At 42.8% G+C, this 19799-nt stretch overlaps 1 protein-coding gene across 1 annotated transcript in view; it reads left to right on the top strand.

Moving 5' to 3' along the window:
- LOC145800613 (serine/threonine-protein kinase AFC1-like) overlaps window positions 1–19229 on the top strand; it is a 32269-nt gene extending 13040 nt beyond the window's left edge. The window contains exons 3-9 of the mRNA XM_082890324.1: window positions 14385–14493; window positions 14581–14738; window positions 16310–16513; window positions 17085–17111; window positions 17334–17442; window positions 17529–17620; window positions 19114–19229. Of these exons, the coding sequence (XP_082746450.1) occupies window positions 14385–14493; window positions 14581–14738; window positions 16310–16513; window positions 17085–17111; window positions 17334–17442; window positions 17529–17620; window positions 19114–19229 (815 nt within the window). The remainder of the gene's footprint in view (window positions 1–14384; window positions 14494–14580; window positions 14739–16309; window positions 16514–17084; window positions 17112–17333; window positions 17443–17528; window positions 17621–19113) is intronic.
- The last annotated feature ends 570 nt before the right edge of the window (window positions 19230–19799 follow it).

The raw sequence follows: 19799 nt of genomic DNA, 5'->3' as shown, positions 1-19799 counted from the left end.
ACGACCCCAAACCGCCCCAAGTAGTTTAGTGCCGTGATGGCCAGTAATCCGAGATTACCGAAGGCCAACTTTCAAAATTCACACACAACAAAGTATGATTATATATGGGGCTCACAAGTGCGGAAGCAATAATCTTAAAATATATGTGGTCCATATGAGCAGTGCGTAAGTTACATGGAATGGCATATAGCTTTACATAATATTACAACTTGGATACAAATACAATAAATTACAAAATACATTTTACATCTTGATCAAAAGGCTTCTCCAGCCGACATGTGTAAATTACAAGCATTATAAGCCGAGAAGCTTAATTTTCAAGGCTGTCGACGTGTATGCAAGTTAAGCCGACATAACAAAACCCAAAACGGCTTGCGAGTCACACTTAGGCGTCACCGCCTTCCTGCTCATCACCTACATATATATAGAGAGGGTGAGCTTGGATACTCAGTGAATGGTATAAGAAATAAAGGGGTTTGCATGACTGGTATTCAAGATCTTTATCAAACAATACATAACATAGTTAGTACAAGTCAAGGGATGAACCAAGTCCATCTACCAAATCTGTCAAGTTTTCGAAGGATGCTTACTAACATCATTATAATACAAGTGATGACATCTCGTCGAACAAGACCCACGCGGTAAACAGTCAGTGGCAAACAAGACAAGACCAGGCAAGAAAAGGGAGATATCTCAATTCAATGGTGTCGTTGCATTATAGTCTCCGGACACTAAGGACTTATGCTACTAATGCTTAGAGTCCCCTAGCACGTACGGACTTCCAAACTTTGTGCTACAAATGCTTATAGTCCCTTAGCACGTACGAACTTCCAAACTTTCTGCTACAAATGCTTATAGTCCCTTAGCACGTACGGACTTCCAAGAATGTCATCAAAACAAGAATATATATATATTTTCCAATTAGGAATAACCATTCATGCTTACAAATACTTTCTCAAAACGAAGAAAAACAAGACTTTATCAAAGCATTATAACATAGCTTTATTAAAAATACCACTCACTTAGTTCTTCAAACGTCGGGGTCGAGGCAAGTCCAAACCCTACAAACACATGGCAAAGTCTATTGAATGCACTTTCAAACAAATTTCACATGCATGCAGATGATCTCGGCATTCCTCAAGACTAAGTCAAATCAAAACAAACACAATTCTTTATCTCGGAAAAACATGTTGGGCGGCTACCAGGTCTAGGCCGAGGTCCCACACCTCCTTGCCGAGGTGTTGCCTCGATGGCCACATTCAAAGGAATGAAGTCGGGAAAATCTGGGTTTCCCTTTTCTGAAGAACATGATGGACATGAAGAACAAGAACACGAGGGAGATGAATGCAAAGATCGTGATTTGCTATTACAAAGATCTGGGATTTCATGCTATGAGTTCAAAAACATGGACCTGGGTACCCATATTCAAGGATTTCATGAAAACAAACACAAGAGCATGAATCTTAATGCAAACTTTCAAATCAAACAAGGCTTTTCCTTCAAAAACACATGAACACTATTTTCTCTTTCTAAAACCAATTTTAAATCGATGCATGACATGCAAAACGGGTTCAATCATGCAATGCAGCTAGATGATCGATAAGAATGACAAGAGTGATTCAAGAATCTAACCTCAATACGCGAATCTAATGGTTTGATCTCTAGGAATCAAGCTCGAAACCCCACTCTCTCACTCTAAACTTCTTCTTTTTCTTCTAGAGCTTCTCTCTCCTCACAAACGAAGATATATAGCAAAATGATACATTTCTAAGTCTGCTGGCTGACTTAACCCTCTACAGAGGCACGTGGCAGCGGCTGGTTGGTGCTACACAGAAAGGTGGCTGAGTGACAAGACAAAACTATGACAAAGTGTGTTCAACAAGCAAGACAGCATGGGCACTCTGGCGAGTAATGATCTCGGCTAGGAACAAGACATCGGCAAGTAGGGAACAATGACCTCGGCTAGGAAGGACAACACTTGACTAAGCTGTGCCACACCTTGGCCTAGATGTGCCACACCTCGGTCTAGGTCATACCTCTTCGGGACAAGATCACTTAGGTACAAAGGTAACATCTCGGCCTAGATGATTCACACCTTGGCCTTGGTGATGAACACCTCGGCCTAGATGATGACATCTCGGCCAATATGTCAGGGCGAAGGTGGAGGTCAAACAAAGTGGTTCCAAGGTAATCCTAGACGGAAGACGACCTCGGCTAAACTCACACCATGCAAGGTACAAAACATGCTGAAGCACTTAAACGAACAGGGCAAGACTTGAAACGCAAGCTTGCAAGACAGAATCACATGAATGCATATGAGTATGGTTAGGATAGCGTGAGGGTTATTACAACGCAGCCCAAATTTTATTGTGAACACGCAGCCCACATTTAATTGAAAGTTGAGCACGCAGCCCAAACTTTAAATCTCTGAAATCTGAACACGCAGCCCAAATTTGATTGTGAACACGCAGCCCACATTGTAAATTTCTGAAATCTGAACACGCAGCCCAAATTTGATGGTGAACACGTAGCCCACATTCGATTGAAAGTTGAACACGCAGCCCAAACTTTAAATTTCTGAAATCTGAACACACAGCCCAAATTTGATTGAAAGTTGATTTGATTTGCACACAGCACATTTCCTTTATTTGCATACAGTTTATTCATTCCATTCTGAAACTGAATACATGTGTTTGTTATGAATGCAGACATCCTCCCGCCTGACGCGGGGATACGGTTCTATTGTTGCGAGGGATTAGTACGCGGAGCTCCCAGAGGCTGTCCGCGATTGGGTCGATCTGGCAGGATTCGGGACCTTTTGTACCGGGATATCCCGTTATCCAGCTAGCCGGACATTGATGGGCGCCTTGGTAGAGAGATGGTGGGACACCACCAACTCCTTCCATTTCTCAGCTGCCGGGGACATGACTATGACCCCATTTGATTTCGCCGTTTTGACGGGCCTTGACGTGGGAGGCTGGGCGATCCCTTATGACGAGGACATGGGCGAGTGAGAGGCAGCCTGGATTCATCTGTTGGGAGCTCGCCCACCGATAGACCGATCTTCGGGCCGAGTCCAATATACCTGGTTTTCTGCATAGTTCAGGGGGACTGAGCCCGAGACTCCTGAGGAGATTGCGCAGTACGCCCGCGGGTTTTTGATGTTCCTCTTCGGGACCACGCTATTCGCTGACAGGGGGAACACCGTTGGGCTATATTTGCTGAGTGCCTTGGTAGACCTCACACAGGTTAGTCAGTATGACAGGGGTGGCGCTAGCTTGGCTACCCTCTATTGCTATATGAGTGAGACCTCCCGCGGACGGGGGAACATAGTCGGCGGCTATTGGAGAGCCTGGGAGGTACCTTCTGCCCTCTTGATTTACATTTCTGCTTTTCATTATCTGTACATTGCACACACGGCACACTTTACATTCTGTACTTGTATTCTGCTCTCAGCATTCTGTATTCAGATTCTGCACTTAGCATTTTGTATTCTGATGGCTTTTGCCCTGTTTTCCACAGTTATGGGTCTTCGCGTACTTTCCGACGATAGCCCCGGAGCTTGAGGTGGAGGACCCTCTCATGACCCCTTATTCACTCGTCTTTGAGGGCCAGTACCGGTCGCGGCCCCGGGAGACTCTCCCCTACCTGCGGCAGTATTTTGACACGGTACGGGCGACCGAGGTATGTCAGAACTCTCAGTTCTTTATGTGTTGATCTTTGATTTATTTTGCACATTTGCGATCTCTAATCGGCTTATGCTTTGGTCATCCGCAGATCTCATGGCAGCCCTGGGTGCCTCTGGGTGGGGATCTTCGATTCCAGTTTGCCGGAGGATGGGCCTCCTCCCGGTATAGGATCTTGTTTGAGGGGCCAGTTGGTAGGGCCTGATTCCTGGGGGAACGCTTTCTTCGTCAGACTATGGACTTCCCCGAGCCGAGTGTCCCTTCAGCACCCCCAGACGACATGCGGCTCGCTGATAGGCTTACTCCCCAGGGTGTCATTGATGCTAGGCTGGGCATTGATGTATTGTTGTATTTGGAGGACGGGGAGTATGCGACCTACCGTCACACCTACTTGATGCCCCCATTGACAGGTGTTCGTACTCCCTCGAGGAGGTCTACCGGCATGTCGTCTTCGAGTCACACTCGAGCCAGAGACATTCCTTCGGCCGGTAGGGCTGGCACATCCAGAGGTGGAGCTGGACTGGTCCCCCCGATTCCCCCGACTTATCATGATGTCGGATAGCCAGGTATCCCGACTGAGTTGACGGGATGGAGATACGGGGCTTCCTACCCAATTCCGCTAGAACCTCCTATGCCAGATCATCCATACACCAGAGACCCTGACTCACCACCAGTATGTTTTACAACTTTGCTTTATCACTCAGATACTTGGACACTCATTCATTCACTGGTGATTTACACTTGCATCTGCAGCTTACCACAGAGTATGCTGAGGGGTTACTCGGGTTAGTGGCCTCGCTCAAAGGCATGGTCTTGCGGAGAGAGGCGCAGCTATCCATCATGGGCGTCTCGGTATTGTTCAGTTTTCTTGCATTTATCATATTTCTGATGACATGCTGAATTTGAACATTTCACTGCATTGATTGACCGACTGTATGCGGAGAGCACATCTGACACACACCACATCCATGTACTATATTTGCATACATCCACTCCATGTAGTTTTTTTTTTATCTGTACATCTGATATACATATTTTGGCTGATGTATTCAAATTGCACTCTTTCTTTTCAGATGCCTCCGATATATACCGGACCACAGGCCGGGCCATCTGGGCCTTCCGGAGGAGCTGGGCCATCTAGGCCTTCTCGGAGAGCCGGGAGTGGGGAGTCGTCTCGCGGACGAGGCGGGCGGAGAGCACATATTATTGAGGAGGAGTCCAGCGAGGAGGAGGAGTCCGCGCATCGTCAGTCAGAGACATCTACTGGCAGAGAGGATGACTCTGAGTCGGGTTCTGAGGGCGGAGATGATGCCAAGGAGGATCTCGAGGATGGCAGCTCTGACTCAGATGGCGATGATGGTGCTGAGGCTGTTCCGCAGAAGAGGACGAAGAGGGCTTCTTTTTCTCGCGCTTGAGAGCACAGATGTTCCTGCTTTATTTGCCTTTTTTACTTATAGTTGTAGCACATTGTACATTATTAGGCAGTTTTATTTTCTGTAAAACTTGTACCCTTGTTATAAAATGTTGTAACAAATGAGGCATGATGGAATGAAACAGCTTTTGTTCCAAAAAAGGTGTTGTATTTTATGTTCTTGCATCGCATCGCATTATTTTGCACAAAAATGAGATTGAATGGAAATCGTGCATTGAAAATTGCCAAGCCAGGTAGTGAACCGACGCAACAATCAAAGAAACTTAACTTACTAAGAAAGGACAGAACCTTAGCAAGTTTACAACTCGATAAGCAAGACACAAAAATGTTGATTAAACTTATAACTCGATAAGCAAGACACAACAATGTTGATTAAACTAAGAGTAACAACTCAATACACAAAACTCGTCAACTCGACAAAACTTAACAACTCGATAAACTAAACAACTTGATAAGCAAAAACAACAACTCAATAAGCCGGATTTAACAACAACTCGATAAATAAATGCATTTTGGACGATCTGGGTGACGGAACGCATCCGAAACAGAGGAAAACTCGCACTTTTAAAGCCCCCAATGCATGGAAATGCTCGAAATTTTCCTCTAGAGGCTAGAACAAGACTAAAGCCACCCTCCCCTTGATGACCAACCACCTAAGGGAGCTGGCCGACCAGCTTTTTGCATTGGAGGGGAGAGGGGTGGTCGGCCTGCCAGAAAAGGTGGCCGGTCGGCCACCTAGCTTGGCAACCACCAAATTTTCGACACGTGTCCTCCGAACAATGCCTTATCCTCTTTAAAAAAACTCCAGCCTCATGGTTCTCTCATTTCATCTTAGTTTTGCACCGAAATGGAAGCATTTCTCACCCAAAATCTCACAGCTTGGATTGCTTCTCTAGATGGCTCGGAAACGTTGAACTTCCGGGGCTTCGGCTTGAATGCATTATTCATGCTGAGTCGTACTTCGCTGCACATTCTGTTCCTCCATGCCGAGATGAGGTTTTGGAATCCGGTAACACACGTCTTTAGCTTTGGCGGGCAAGAGATGTGTCCGACCTTCGAAGATTTTCAAATTTTGATGGAATCTGAGCGCCACGAAGAGATTTGTCCCAGTTTCGCTTCAGTCATGCCCAAGCTTTAGGAAAGATGTGTAGGCTCACCATGCATGATGCTCGGTCTCTGATCTGCAGCGGGGAACTGGATATCCTTGGCTTGATTCATCGCTTTTCTGATGCCGGTAATCGCGGCGACCATCATTGGCAAGGTTTTCGGCAACACGCCCTTTGCTTGTGCATACTATCTCACTTTTTGCTTGCCCCGGGCTTAAGCAGATCTAGCATCCGCCTGATTGAAGTTGCTCAAGGCTTGAAAGAAGGAAAGAGTTGCATTGCCATGACATTGGCCGAGACGCTAATGGGCTTGGATGCTTTCTACCGCCGAGAGATGACCAGATTCGCGGGAAGTCCACTACTGCTGCAGGTAATGTTTCCCACCCTTTCTCACATATATATTGCTCACATCACTCGGCCCTCAGGCTCGGTTTTTCCCACAAAACCCTTTTCTTACTTTTCTCTCACCGTACATCTCTCTATTCTTTATTCTCTCATTTTCCAATCCCTCCCCAGGTATGGTTGATGGATAAATTGTAGGTTGTGGACTCTTGCCCAGCCTACTCAGCTCGCGGCTACTTCTTCCGACAACGATTAGTCGATGCCCTTGATGAGGGATGGTGGTTTGACTAGATGTGCAACTTGTCTGCGGATCGCATTGCTTGGCGCTGTCCTTGGCTCAATCTCCCGGCAATGAGCTATAACATGTCCCGGCAGACCGGGATCCAGTTGATTGGTCTGACTCACTGTGTGTTCTACTTTTCGTTCTGGTTCCGGTGCCAGTTCGGCCATGATCAGACTTGCCCACTAGAGGGGATAGAGTATCCTGCTGCATTCCCGGTTCGAGGCATACAGCTTGGCCGATATGCCATAGCATGGAGGACTAGAGAGCTCCTGGCCCCTGCTCCCACTTTCAGTTGCACCTTGTCTGATGAGTGCTTGGATTAGCTCAATGAAGAGGCACAGGAAGGGCCCACTTTGGTATCAGAGGCTTCGACCAGCTCTGGGAGGGGGCGCAGGAACATCTGACTTAGCTATGCCCCGGATTTATTGCTTTATTAGAACTTTCAAGTTTTCTTTATGAATGTAATAAAAAGCAACTTCAATTTGTATGCAAGAGCAGGAGAACTCTGTATTGAAATCAATGAAATTGAAGGTTGTGGGTACTGAAAATTCTCCACTTTGGTCCAAAAATGGTCTAAGTTGTAAAAAGATTAATTTTGAACAAAGTCAACTTTTATTAAAACTTTTCAAAACCATTTCCAATATGGATCAGAACTGGACATGTCTGAAATCTGTCACTGAGGTGCACAACCCCGGATCCCAGCAACTAGAAAGTTGCCCCTAGTCTGAAGAGTACTGCAGCACTGCGCAGCAACAGAAAGTTGCCCCTAGTCTGAAGAGCACTGCACCGGAGATCATAACCGAACTCTTGAATGCTGAATAGACAAAGATGGTCGAGATGATCAAATGGACAAAGTTGATCAGGGAAAAGTTTATGGCTGAACTCCAGGATGACGTTGTCTACGTATCCCAAAGATGGGAATCAAGCCTTACGTAGTTCAGGCTTAGGTTCACTCGAGTATTTTCACTCTCCTTTTACGCTCTAACTTTTTCCAAGGCCGCCCTTTGCGGGTTTTCAACCTTGCGAGCTCAGTTTTTATATTTTTCAATTTTTTTAATGCTCTAACTTTTGCCTAGGTCGCCCTTTCAGGTTTTCGGCCTAGCGAGCCTCTCAGGGGTAATATTTCTTCAACTTGTCCATGTTGATCGGTTGCGAGAACTCCAAGCCATCTAGGTCCATTAGAACCACAACTCCACCTGACCAGATTAACTTGATGATGTAGGGACCAGTCCAATTAGGTCTGAACTTGCCCCTTGGGTCGTGGATGGGAGCTCGGTTGTCTTTGAGCACCAAATCTCCTTCTTTTAGATTCCTGGACTTAACTTTTTTGTTGAAAGCCTGGGCAATTCTGCCCTAATAGCCTTGAACATGGTACAGTGCTTTCAGTCTGCACTCGTCAAAAAGCATGAGTTCTTCAAATCTGCTCTGTTGCCAATCTGCTTCGGCTATCTGACACTCAGCCAGCACTCGCAAAGACGTACCTCAATTTCAATAGGTAGAACGGCCTCCATCCCATAAACTAATGAATACGGATTTGCCCCAGTAGAAGTTCTAATTGAAGTCCGGTACCCCCACAGAGCAAACGGCAGCTTGTCTGGCCAACCCCGGTAGGTTTCCACCATCTTCTGCAATATGTGTTTGATATTCTTGTTGGCGGTCTCGATCGCTCCATTGGTTTGCGGCCAATATGTAGACGACTTATGAAAAGCCACGTTGTATTTCTCCAACAAATCAATCACTTCCTTCTTGAAGTGGGAACCATTATCTGAAATGACCTCGTTTGGGACCCCATAACGACAAATGATGTTGTTCCTGATGAACTTTGCAACATACGAAGCCTTCAACACCACATAGGATTGGGCCTCAACCCACTTCGTGAAATAATCTATCGCGACCAGGATGAACTCATGCCCGTTAGACCCCTTCGGAGTGACAGCCCCGATCACATCGATTTCCCAAACTGAAAATGGCCATGGCGAAGTCATATTGTACAGCTTCGACGGCGGGATGTTCATGCGGTTTGCATGGATCTGACATTTGTGGCATCGCCGAACAAAGCCGATACAATCCTCCTCTATGGTGGACCAGTAATAACCCTGTCTAAGGATCTTCCGTGCTAGCATAACCCCGTTCACATGTGCTCCACATTCTCCTCCATGGATGGCCTCCATCAGGCGTTTTGATTCTTCAGCTTCAACGCACAGCTTGTGTATTCCCAGATGACCTCTCTTGTACAATTTACCTCCGCAGATGATGAATTGAACGGCCATTCTTCTGATTGCCCTTTTATCCTTGGCATTTGCCCCTAGTGGATACGCCTCTTTCTCTAAGAAGTTCCAGATGTCGTAATACCAGGGGTTCTCATCTTGAACCTCGTCTATAGTAGCAATTGACTCGTAAGCTGGCGCAAACTTCTGGTCAATAATGACTGGACGCATCCGGACTCCGAACGGGATGTCTATCATGGAAGATAGAGTTGCTAGTGAATCTACGAACCTGTTGTTCTCTCTTGCTAGATGAGCGAAGTTTAGCTTCTCAAACCGAGGAATTAACAAGTCCAGGGCCTGATGATACATCAACATCTTTTCTTCTTTGACTTTCCAATCTCCTTTCGCTTGAGATACAACAAGGTTTGAGTCCCCGATGACGTCCAACCGTTTTGCCCCTAGTTCCAGCGCTGCTTCTAGACCGGCAATGCATGCCTTATACTCTGCTTCGTTGTTCGAGACTTTGAACTGGAGCTTGAAAGCTAGAGGGATATGGGAATTGTCGGGTGTTATCAGCAACACTCCTATTCCATACCCATACTGGTTGGACACTCCGTTGAAATACATCGTCCAAAACTCGTCGTCGATATGCAAAATGGCCTCATCTGGGAATAAGTACTCAACTGCTTCACCCCCTTTCACTGGATGATCGGCTAAGAATTCTGCTACTGCTCTTCCCTTGATTGACTTGCGCGTCACATATTTTAGATCGAATTCGGAAAGCAACAACAACCAACGAGCTAGCCTACCCATAAGCGCCGGTTTCTCAAAGAGATATTTGATGGGATCTAATCTCGAAACCAACATTACAGAGTGAGCTAACAGGTAGTGTCGCAGCTTCCTGGTAGCCCATACCAAGGCTAAGCAAGCCTTCTCCAATGGTGTGTAGCGAGTCTCATACTCCAGCATCTTCTTGCTCAGATAATAGATGGCCCTTTCCACTTTGTCCTCTTATTCTTGCGCGAGCATGCAGCCCATTGTGGTCTCAGTCACTGAAAGGTATAATATCAACGGTCTTCCCGGTTCTGGTGGTGACAACACAGGTGGATTCTGTAAATATTCTTTGATCTTTTCAAAAGCAGCTTGGCATCGGCCGTCCCACTGGAATTTCATTCCTTTCTTTAGGAGACCAAAAAGTGGTTCACAAGTCAAGGTTAATTTTGAGATAAACCGTCTTATGAATTGCACTTTACCCAGAAAGCCTCGCACCTCCTTTTCAGTCCTTGGTGGTGGCATTTCTAGGATGGCCTTGATTTTGAAAGGGTCAACTTCGATACCTCTCTGTGTAATGAGAAACCCCAGCATTTTCCCTGCTGTAACACCGAACGTACACTTTTGAGGATTCAGCCGCAACCGAAATTCTCTAATCCTTTGAAAGAACTTTTGCAAGGCGGTGTAGTGGCCCTCTATTTCCTTGGACTTGACAATCATGTCGTCCACGTACACCTCAACCTCTTTGTGGATCATGTCATGTAATATTGTGGTCGCGGCCCGTTGATATGTAGCTCCAGCGTTCTTCAGCCCAAACGGCATCACTCTGTAGCAGTAGGTCCCCCACGGGGTGGTGAAGGCAGTCTTTTCTCGGTCTTCAGGTGCCATCACTATCTGGTTGTAGCCTGAAAAGCCATCAATGTGCGGTAAAGGAAAGTCGTCCTTCGGACTAGCTCTGTTCAAATCCCTAAAATCCACACATACTCGGATCCTACCATCCTTCTTCGGCACTGGAACGATGTTGGCCAACCAAGTCGGGCATTCGGATACCAGCAGGAAGCCTGCATCAATTTGCTTGGTGACCTCTTCCTTAATCTTGAGGGCCCAGTCTGGGCGGATCCTTCTGAGTTTTTGTTTAACTGGTCGAGCCTCGGGGTCAAGAGGGATCCGGTGCTGTACAATCTCAGGATTGATTCCAGGCATGTCTTCGTAGGACCACGCGAAAACATCTTTGAAATCTTTTAATAAAGCGACTAAGCGCTCGCGTTCCTCCGAAGACAACGTGGACCCAATCTGGACCAGCCGCGGGTCCTCCTCAGTACCGACATTCACGGTAGTGATTTCATCCATTAAGGGCTTAACAAATCTTTCCTGCTCTTGATCAATTAAGCGTTGCAAAACCGAAGGAATTTCCTCCTCGTCGTTTTCATCAAAATTTTGAAAGTCTGAATTAATGCAATAAATCAAGGGCACAGAAAAGTACTCAGAAACCACAGCTACTTGATTCTCATTAAGCACATCCAAATCGTCCGATTCCTCGGTTACAATAGACTCAAAAGAGAAAGAAAAAGATGACCTGGACAAGACTGTGGCATCCGGGTTATCATCCCTAGGACTACCAGACTCAGACTCAGTCGAGCTGGAACCTGATTCCGACTCACAAGATTCGGTGGAATCAGATTCCGGCTCACTACCTGACCCGGTGCTGCTGGACAAAAATCCCTCTTCATATTGCCAAATGAGAGAGGGTGTGATAGATGCATCCAAAATGTTTGCTGGTAGGCTCGCATCCGTTCCGTTCCCGATCATGCATACCGAGAAGTTATCCCCCAAGCACTTCTGTTCGATCGGAGGATCTGAAAGTAGACATGCCAGCGCTACCCCCATTTCACTTTCGGTGTCCTCAGACTCCACTTTCCTGCTCTGCTCAACCTTAGCTATTGGGTCTGTCTGCTCTCCGGCAACGTCATCCCCGGGTAACTGCAGGTCAAAGAAGATCTCAAACCCCGGCATGCGCTTCCTCTCTGCGTTCAGCCACGGCTCTGGGAAGCCACAGAACGGAAAGTCCTCCCCCTCCCGGACGAAGCGTCCGTTTAGGGTACCCTGAATGGGCCGGTGCATTAAGTTAAAAGGCTTCCCCGCCTTCTTCGCCCTGGCTCTCCCAGCCATCTTCTTACCCTTCCTTATCCAATCCTCTTTGGTGGGCAGATAACCCAAACCAAAGGTATGTGGATTATGTGACACCTCGGCCGATGCTGCAACGCCCTTCCGGCCGCTCTTTCCCAATCCCATCCCAGGGATATGTTGAAGCTTGTTCATGAGGTATACTGCTTGGGCACTGACATACACCCTCTCATTAATAGCTAAGATGTTCTGCACGACCCGGGCCTCAACTAGGGTAAAACCGGATAAGAACACATCCTCCATACCGTGCTCAATTTCCAAAACTGGCATAGATACTTCCGGCGGTGGATGGATCGATGAATTCCCAAAAACAATGGCTACTCCCTTTCCATGGGGGTATTTCACCATTTGATGCAAGGTAGAAGAAACTGCCTTCACTTGATGCAGCCACGGCCGCCCCAAAAGTAGATTGAAAGTGGCGGGAACCTCTAGGATGTGAAAGTCAATTTCATGCTGCCCCGGCCTAACCTTGGTTTGAATTTTCGCCGTCCCCATGACTTCTCTACTTGTGTTGTCGTAAGCCCGAATCACCTAGGCTGTTGGCACAAAGTCCGCGGTCTTCAAGCCAATTGCATAGGCAGTCCTCGCTGGACATACATTGATGGCGGACCCTGTGTCGACAAGCACCACAGGTATCCATTTGTTTCTGCACTCCACGGAGATGTAGAGTGGCTTGTTGTGGTTCGCACCCTCAGGTGGCAGTTCTTTGTCAAAAAAGGTCAACATCGGGGTAACTCCTCCCGGAAAAACTAAGCCCACCAGCTGTTCGGGTGTGGTGTCTATAGAGAGCTTGGCCTTGTCCATGGCCAATAAGATAGCTTGCCGATGCACTCGCGATGCCATAAGCAGTCCCCAGATGGAGATGTCTGCTTGTATCTTCTTTAACTGCTTCAATACAGCGTCTTCTTCGACTTGCTTCTCTTTCTGTCTTTCAGATTCCTTATCTTTCCCAGATGCCTCTGGTTGGTCTAGGTGTGGGGGCTTGAAATACCGTCCGCTTCTCGTCATATGATCGACCTCACTGATATACCAGGTATCATCTGGCTAATTACTCCCCCAATCCTTATCCGTGTGGGCAAGACATAAATCATCGTCTTCCCACCACATTCCGTCGGCAGCCAACAGACACCTGTCTGGCTTTGGTTCAATTGGACTCGCAGTACTCTCTGTTCACATGTTCGCAACATTCTCTATGTTCGTGCACACAGCACTCTCAGTCCCCTTAGGGCTTTTAGCTTTCCTAACTCTCTCGGTATCCTCAAACCTTTCTTGTTCCAGCTGCGTCAGTACAGCTGGTTGTTTGACAATTCTCGCATTCATAATGCCCAAGTTTCGAGTGGAATTCTTAGCACCGGCGCTCTCCGGCGATTCATTCTGATCTCCGGCCCTTCCGGCCACCACTGATATACTTGCCCCTGCCGGGCCCTGTTCTAACTGAGCTTCGTCGACAACGTCTGGAAAGTCATCGAGCCACCCAGTAGCCTCTACCGATTCCTCATAATCAAACCAGTCGACTGCCGCGCCTCCCGGATCTTGATCGTTGAAAAACTGGAGGTTGGCCAAGTCCTCTTCCACAACCGTCAAATCATCTGTCCCCTGCTCAAATCCATCTTCTCGGATCATACACAGCTCTGCCCTCTCTGGCAATTCAATATTAGGCTCAAATCGGCCTGCTGGCAGAATGTAATCACTTGGATCGTAGGCTTCCCCAGCGACACTCCCAGACTTCTCAAACCCTGATTGAACTATTCCATCCTCTTCTGAAATCTCTTTTGTTCCATCCTTGCCAGTCACCACCATTGGCTCGGGTTGGGTTCTGGAGATGTCCAACATGCACAAAGAGTCAGCGCAGTCGGGAGGGAGCACCTCCGGCTTAGGCAGGTGGGAAGGAGTGATATATATGCTGGGATCGTAAGACATGACCCCAGTCTAGATGAAGTTGATTCTTTTGGGAGGTGGAGCTTGGTTATGTGGTGGGAGAGAGTTTGTTGTGACATTGGGTTTTTCTGGAGGTACAATCACCTGCTTGTCAATGAGGTCTTGAATCTCATGACGCAATCTGAAACATTGGTCAGTGTCATGACCGTGTTGTTGGTGATATGCACAGTATTTTGCTGGGTTATAAGAAGGAGGGATTGGATTTGGCAATGGCCTCGGCTCCAGGGGCTTTAAGTGCCCTTTCTTGATTAATACCCCGAGAGCCTTGGATAGGGGCATATACAATGGGGTGAAGGCTCTTTGAGTCTTCTAGACATTGGTATTAATATAAAACACTCACTTTTTGGGTTCCATAAACTTTCAAATTGACATTCCATAATCCCATCGTTGTTAATTCATTCGATGAATTAAATCCATAGGGTAATATAATTGCAGGGACTTTTGGGCAAGTCTTGGAATGTTTAGACAATGAGAACTTGGAACATCTAGCTATGATGGAGAGGTTGTTAGGGCCACTACCACAGCATATGATTATTAGTGCAGAGTAAGATATGTTGTTTTTGTTTGTTTATTTCATACTATTTTATCTGCATCATCCCATGTATAAAGCTCTTATTTGTATTTTTTTCAGCCTTTGTGCTGAGAAATATTTCAAGAGGAGTGCACACTTGGATTGGCTACAGGGTGCAAGCTCCAAAGAAAGTACGAGGGCAGTTTGGAAATTATCCCGCCTACAGGAAATTGGTAGATTTGTTTATTCTGAATTGTTATCAGAATCGTATGCAGCGGGTACTAATTTAACATCATTTCCTTAGTTCTCACTGGCCATTTTTCTAAGTGTTTTGTTTCAAATATTCCTTTATTATAACATATAGTATAGATAAATTAAAATTGTTGTATTAACAATTAATAATTAAATTATGCCTTGCTATAAAAAAAAATGACATAGTTATAATATTTCATTATTTTAGAATAAAAATATATGAATTTTAAAAAAATTTCATATTGATTTATGAAAGCGAAATAATTAAATAAATTTGAAAAACTTAATGAGTAAGAAATAATCATCGTAAAAAATAAAATTTCTAAATGCCCTACCATATAATAATAAAATTGGTTGATTTATTTATTGAAATATACTATTGACATCAATAATAGCTGTGACTAAATGATTTATTGTTAAAATGACGTTTTATTATGAAGTAAAAAACTTTAAGGGACATGATATAATTTTTAAAATCACATGAAATAATTTATATTTTAAATAAATTTCGGATGTGTATTTATAATTTATCCATTTATTTAACTACCTAAAAAAAATAACTCAACATGTTTTATCTATAACTTTTTTTTTTTTTTTGGGTGTACATATAATTAACACATAAGTCATGTCATGGTATCAAAAAGGATTTGGCTTCTTTTTTTTTAAGTTATTTAATTTAAGAGAGCGTTTGGATTTAGTAGGTCTATTTTAGAATCGATTCCCATGATTTGAACTGTTCATTTTTTAAAACTCTTTAATTAAAATATTCATATAAAAAGTTAAGATAATTGAATATCAGTAGCTATATATTTGAAGCATATTTGTTTCAAAAAAAAATAGACGACAAATATAATTTTAAAAATAATGATCTATTTTTTATAATAAATATTTGATTTAAAAATATAACAATTAATATCTAATCATCTTAATTTTTTATATAAATATTTTACCTAATAAGTCTTAAAATAAGAACGAAAATTAGATTCAAATTATGGAAATTAGATTCAAATTGGTAAAATGACTCCATGAATCACTCCTCCCTCTGTATTGTACCAAAGCAAGCCTTTATAGTTTCGTTGTCTTTTGCTGCCTTTCCATACAGTTTCTCTCTCTCTCTGTCTATCTCTCTCCCTCTCCAACATGGCCAAGACACAGAATTGCAACTTCAAGTGTTTCTCCGGCATCCTCTGCGACCTCATCTGCATCGGCAGCCTCCTAACCCAACCATCCGTCCCCACCAGCAACATCCCTACAACCACCACCACCACCGTCGAAAACCAAAAAAAGAATTTCAAAACCCAAGTCAAGACCCCGGGAGTAGTCGCAAGACTCATGGGTCTAGACTCACTCCCAGATCCTAGGAAGATTTTTAGAAGAAAGGCAGATCAGAAGGGAAAAAGTGGAGTTTTTGTGTTTCTTGTTTTAATTTGTTTCTGTGATTACATAGCTAAGTGTATGTTTTTAACAGTACACATTGATGCACGGCCACCGATTGTTATTGCCAGATTTATGGGTCTTGATAGGTTGCCTTCTCAGTAGTCTCTTCATAGACATCATAAAGGGTTCTCAAAAACTTATCGATAATGGACTGCATCAGTATCATCGCAAAGGGATGGAAAACCATTTGAACTCCGATCAAATAGGAAAGACTCAACGGCGCAGCAAGAATGTAAGGATGAGTATGAAGTTTTGGATACATCAAAGGTTGAGAGGAGTAGTTACCCAGCAAAAAGGACAATAAACTCAAAGTTGTCTGAGGCAGAGATGGCGTTCATTCAACAGAAGTTCATGGCTGACCATGGTTGGCTTCTTGCTCAACTAATTTTTTTTGTTGTATCATATTTGGACAGCCCAGTTCTGTTGACTTATGAGCGATTTTCACGGATTAAATTGGCTGTCTGATTTTTGTTTTTTGTATTTTTTCTGTTGAAAAAGGTGGTTTTTCTTTTAAAAGGATGCTACAAGTTTATCCCAACTGTGTTCGGGCCCAATGCAAATTGGCTGGTCCAGTCTGCTTTTAAAAGATTCAAAAGGACACATCATGTGATTAAGAAGTGGTTTCCAAAATGCCCTCAAACATTTCTTTTTAAAGTTGTGAAAATTTTGAGGACTCATGTTTTTTTTTTTTTGGGTGTGTGTGTTCATAATACTATTCCTGGCTAGAAACCACAAAACAGGGAGCAGAAAATAGTGTTATGGTGCTTCCTAGAAAATGGTTATATAACTCATTTCTAAAAACAGTTTTTGAAAATAACAAACTAATTCATCTTCGGTTTAGATATGTCCTATTATTTGTGGATCCATGTTCTCAGTTTTTTCTTTGATTTGTAATCTGTTCACCAATAACATATTTTATTTACTTGTATTTGCAGACAGGATTCTGAGTAAAATGGGTGAAGGTTAGTTTTTCATTCAGCTTCTTTTCTTCTCCCTTTATCTGTTCCTTTCCTTCTTTTTTTAATTTATTATTTATTTTTGTTGTTAATATGAGTCTTCTAGACATTGGTATTAATATGAAACACTCACTTTTTGGGTTCCATAAACTTTCAAATTGACATTCCATAATCCCATCGTTGTTAATTCATTTGATGAATTCAATCCATAGGGTAATATAATTGCAGGGACTTTTGGCCGAGTCTTGGAGTGTTTAGACAATGAGAACTTGGAACATCTAGCTATGATGGAGAGGTTGTTAGGGCCACTACCACAGCATATGATTATTAGTGCAGAGTAAGATCTGTTGTTTTTGTTTGTTTATTTCATAATATTTTATCTGCTTCATCCCACGTATAAAGCTCTTATTTGTATTTTTTCAGCCTTCGTGCTGAGAAATATTTCAAGAGGAGTGCACACTTGGATTGGCTAGAGGGTGCAAGCTCCAAAGAAAGTAAAATTACCCCGCCTACAGGTAATTGGTAGATTTGTTTATTCTGAACTGTTATCAGAATTGTATGCAGCGGGTACTAATTTAACATCATTTCCTTAGTTCTCACTGGCCATTTTTCTAAGTATTTTGTTTCAAATATTCCTTTATTATAACATATAGTATAGATAAATTAAAATTGCTGTATTAACAATTAATAATTAAACTATGCCTTGTTATAAAAAAAAATGACATAGTTATAATATTTCACTATTTTAGAATAAAAATATAGGAATTTTAAAAAAATTTCATATTGATTTATGAAAGCGAAATAATTAAATAAATTTGAAAAACTTAATGAGTAAGAAATAATCATCGTAAAAAATAAAATTTCTAAATGCTCTACCATATAATAATAAAATTGGTTGATTTATTTATTGAAATATACTGTTGACATCAATAATAGCTGTGACTAAATGATTTATTGTTAAAATGACCATTTATTATGAAGTAAAAAACTTCAAGGGACATGATATAATTTTTAAAATCACATGAAATAATTCATATTTTAAATAAATTTTGGATGCATATTTATAATTTATCCATTTATTTAACTACCTAAAAAAAATAACTCAACATGTTTTATCTATAACTTTTTTTTTTTTTTTTGGTGTACATATAATTAACACATAAGCCATGTCATGGTATCAGAAAGGATTTGGCTTCTTTTTTTTTTAAGTTATTTAATTTGAGAGAGCGTTTGGATTTAGTAGGTCTATTTTAGAATCGATTCCCATGATTTGAACTGTTCATTTTTTAAAACTCTTTAATTAAAATATTCATATAAAAAGTTAAGATAATTGAATATCAGTAGCTATATATTTGAAGCATATTTGTTTAAAAAAAATAGACGACAAATATAATTTTAAAAATAATGATCTATTTTTTGTAATATATATTTGATTTAAAAATATAACAATTAATATCTAATCATCTTAATTTTTTATATAAATATTTTACCTAATAAGTCTTGAAATAAGAACGAAAATTAGATTCAAATTATGGAAATTAGATTCAAATTTGTAAAATGACTCCACGGATCACTCCTCCCTCTACATTGTACCAAAGCAAGCCTTTATAGTTTCGTTGCCTTTTGCTGCCTTTCCACACAGTCTCTCTCTCTCTCTGTCTATCTCTCTCCCTCTCCAACATGGCCAAGACACAGAATTGCAAGTTCAAGTGTTTCTCCGGCATCCTCTGCGGCCTCATCTGCATCGGCAGCCTCCTAACCCAACCATCCGTCCCCACCAGCAACATCCCTACAACCACCACCACCACCGTCGAAAACCAAAAAAAGAATTTCAAAACCCAAGTCAAGACCCCCGGAGTAGTTGCAAGACTCATGGGTCTAGACTCACTCCCAGATCCTAGGAAGCTTTTTAGAAGAAAGGCAGATCAGAAGGAAAAAAGTGGAGTTTCTGTGTTTCTTGTTTTAATTTGTTTCTGTGTTTACATAGCTAAGTGTATGTTTTTAACAGTACACGTTGATGCACGGCCACCGATTGTTATTGCCAGATTGATGGGTCTTGATAGGTTGCCTTCTCAGCAGTCTCTTCATAGACATCATAAAGGGTTCTCAAAAACTTATCGATAATGGACTGCATCAGTATCATCGCAAAGGGATGGAAAACCATATGAACTCCGATCAAATAGGAAAGACTCAATGGCGCAGCAAGAATGTAAGGATGAGTATGAAGTTTTGGATACATCAAAGGTTGAGAGGAGTAGTTACCCAGCAAAAAGGACAATAAACTCAAACTTGTCTGAGGCAGAGATGGCGTTCATTCAACAGAAGTTCATGGCTGACCATGGTTGGCTTCTTGCTCAACTAATTTTTTTTGTTGTATGATATTTGGACAGCCCAGTTCTGTTGACTTTTGAGCGGTTTTCACGGATTAAATTGGCTGTCTGATTTTTGTTTTTTCTATTTTTTCTGTTGAAAAAGGTGGTTTTTCTTTTAAAAGGATGCTACAAGTTTATCCCAACTGTGTTCGGGCCCAATGCAAATTGGCTGGTCCAGTCTGCTTTTAAAAGATTCAAAAGGACACATCATGTGATTAACAAGTTGTTTCCAAAATGCCCTCAAACATTTCTTTTTAAAGTTGTGAAAATTTTAAGGACTCATGTTTTTTTTTTTTTTTGGGTGTGTGTGTTCATAATACTA

Source organism: Camellia sinensis, chromosome 10 (assembly GCF_055761805.1).
Source record: "Camellia sinensis isolate YWXY chromosome 10, ASM5576180v1, whole genome shotgun sequence".
Lineage (NCBI taxonomy): Eukaryota > Viridiplantae > Streptophyta > Magnoliopsida > Ericales > Theaceae > Camellia > Camellia sinensis.
The sequence above is the reverse complement of the archived record's forward strand: the minus strand, read 5'-3'. Positions and strand labels throughout refer to the sequence as shown.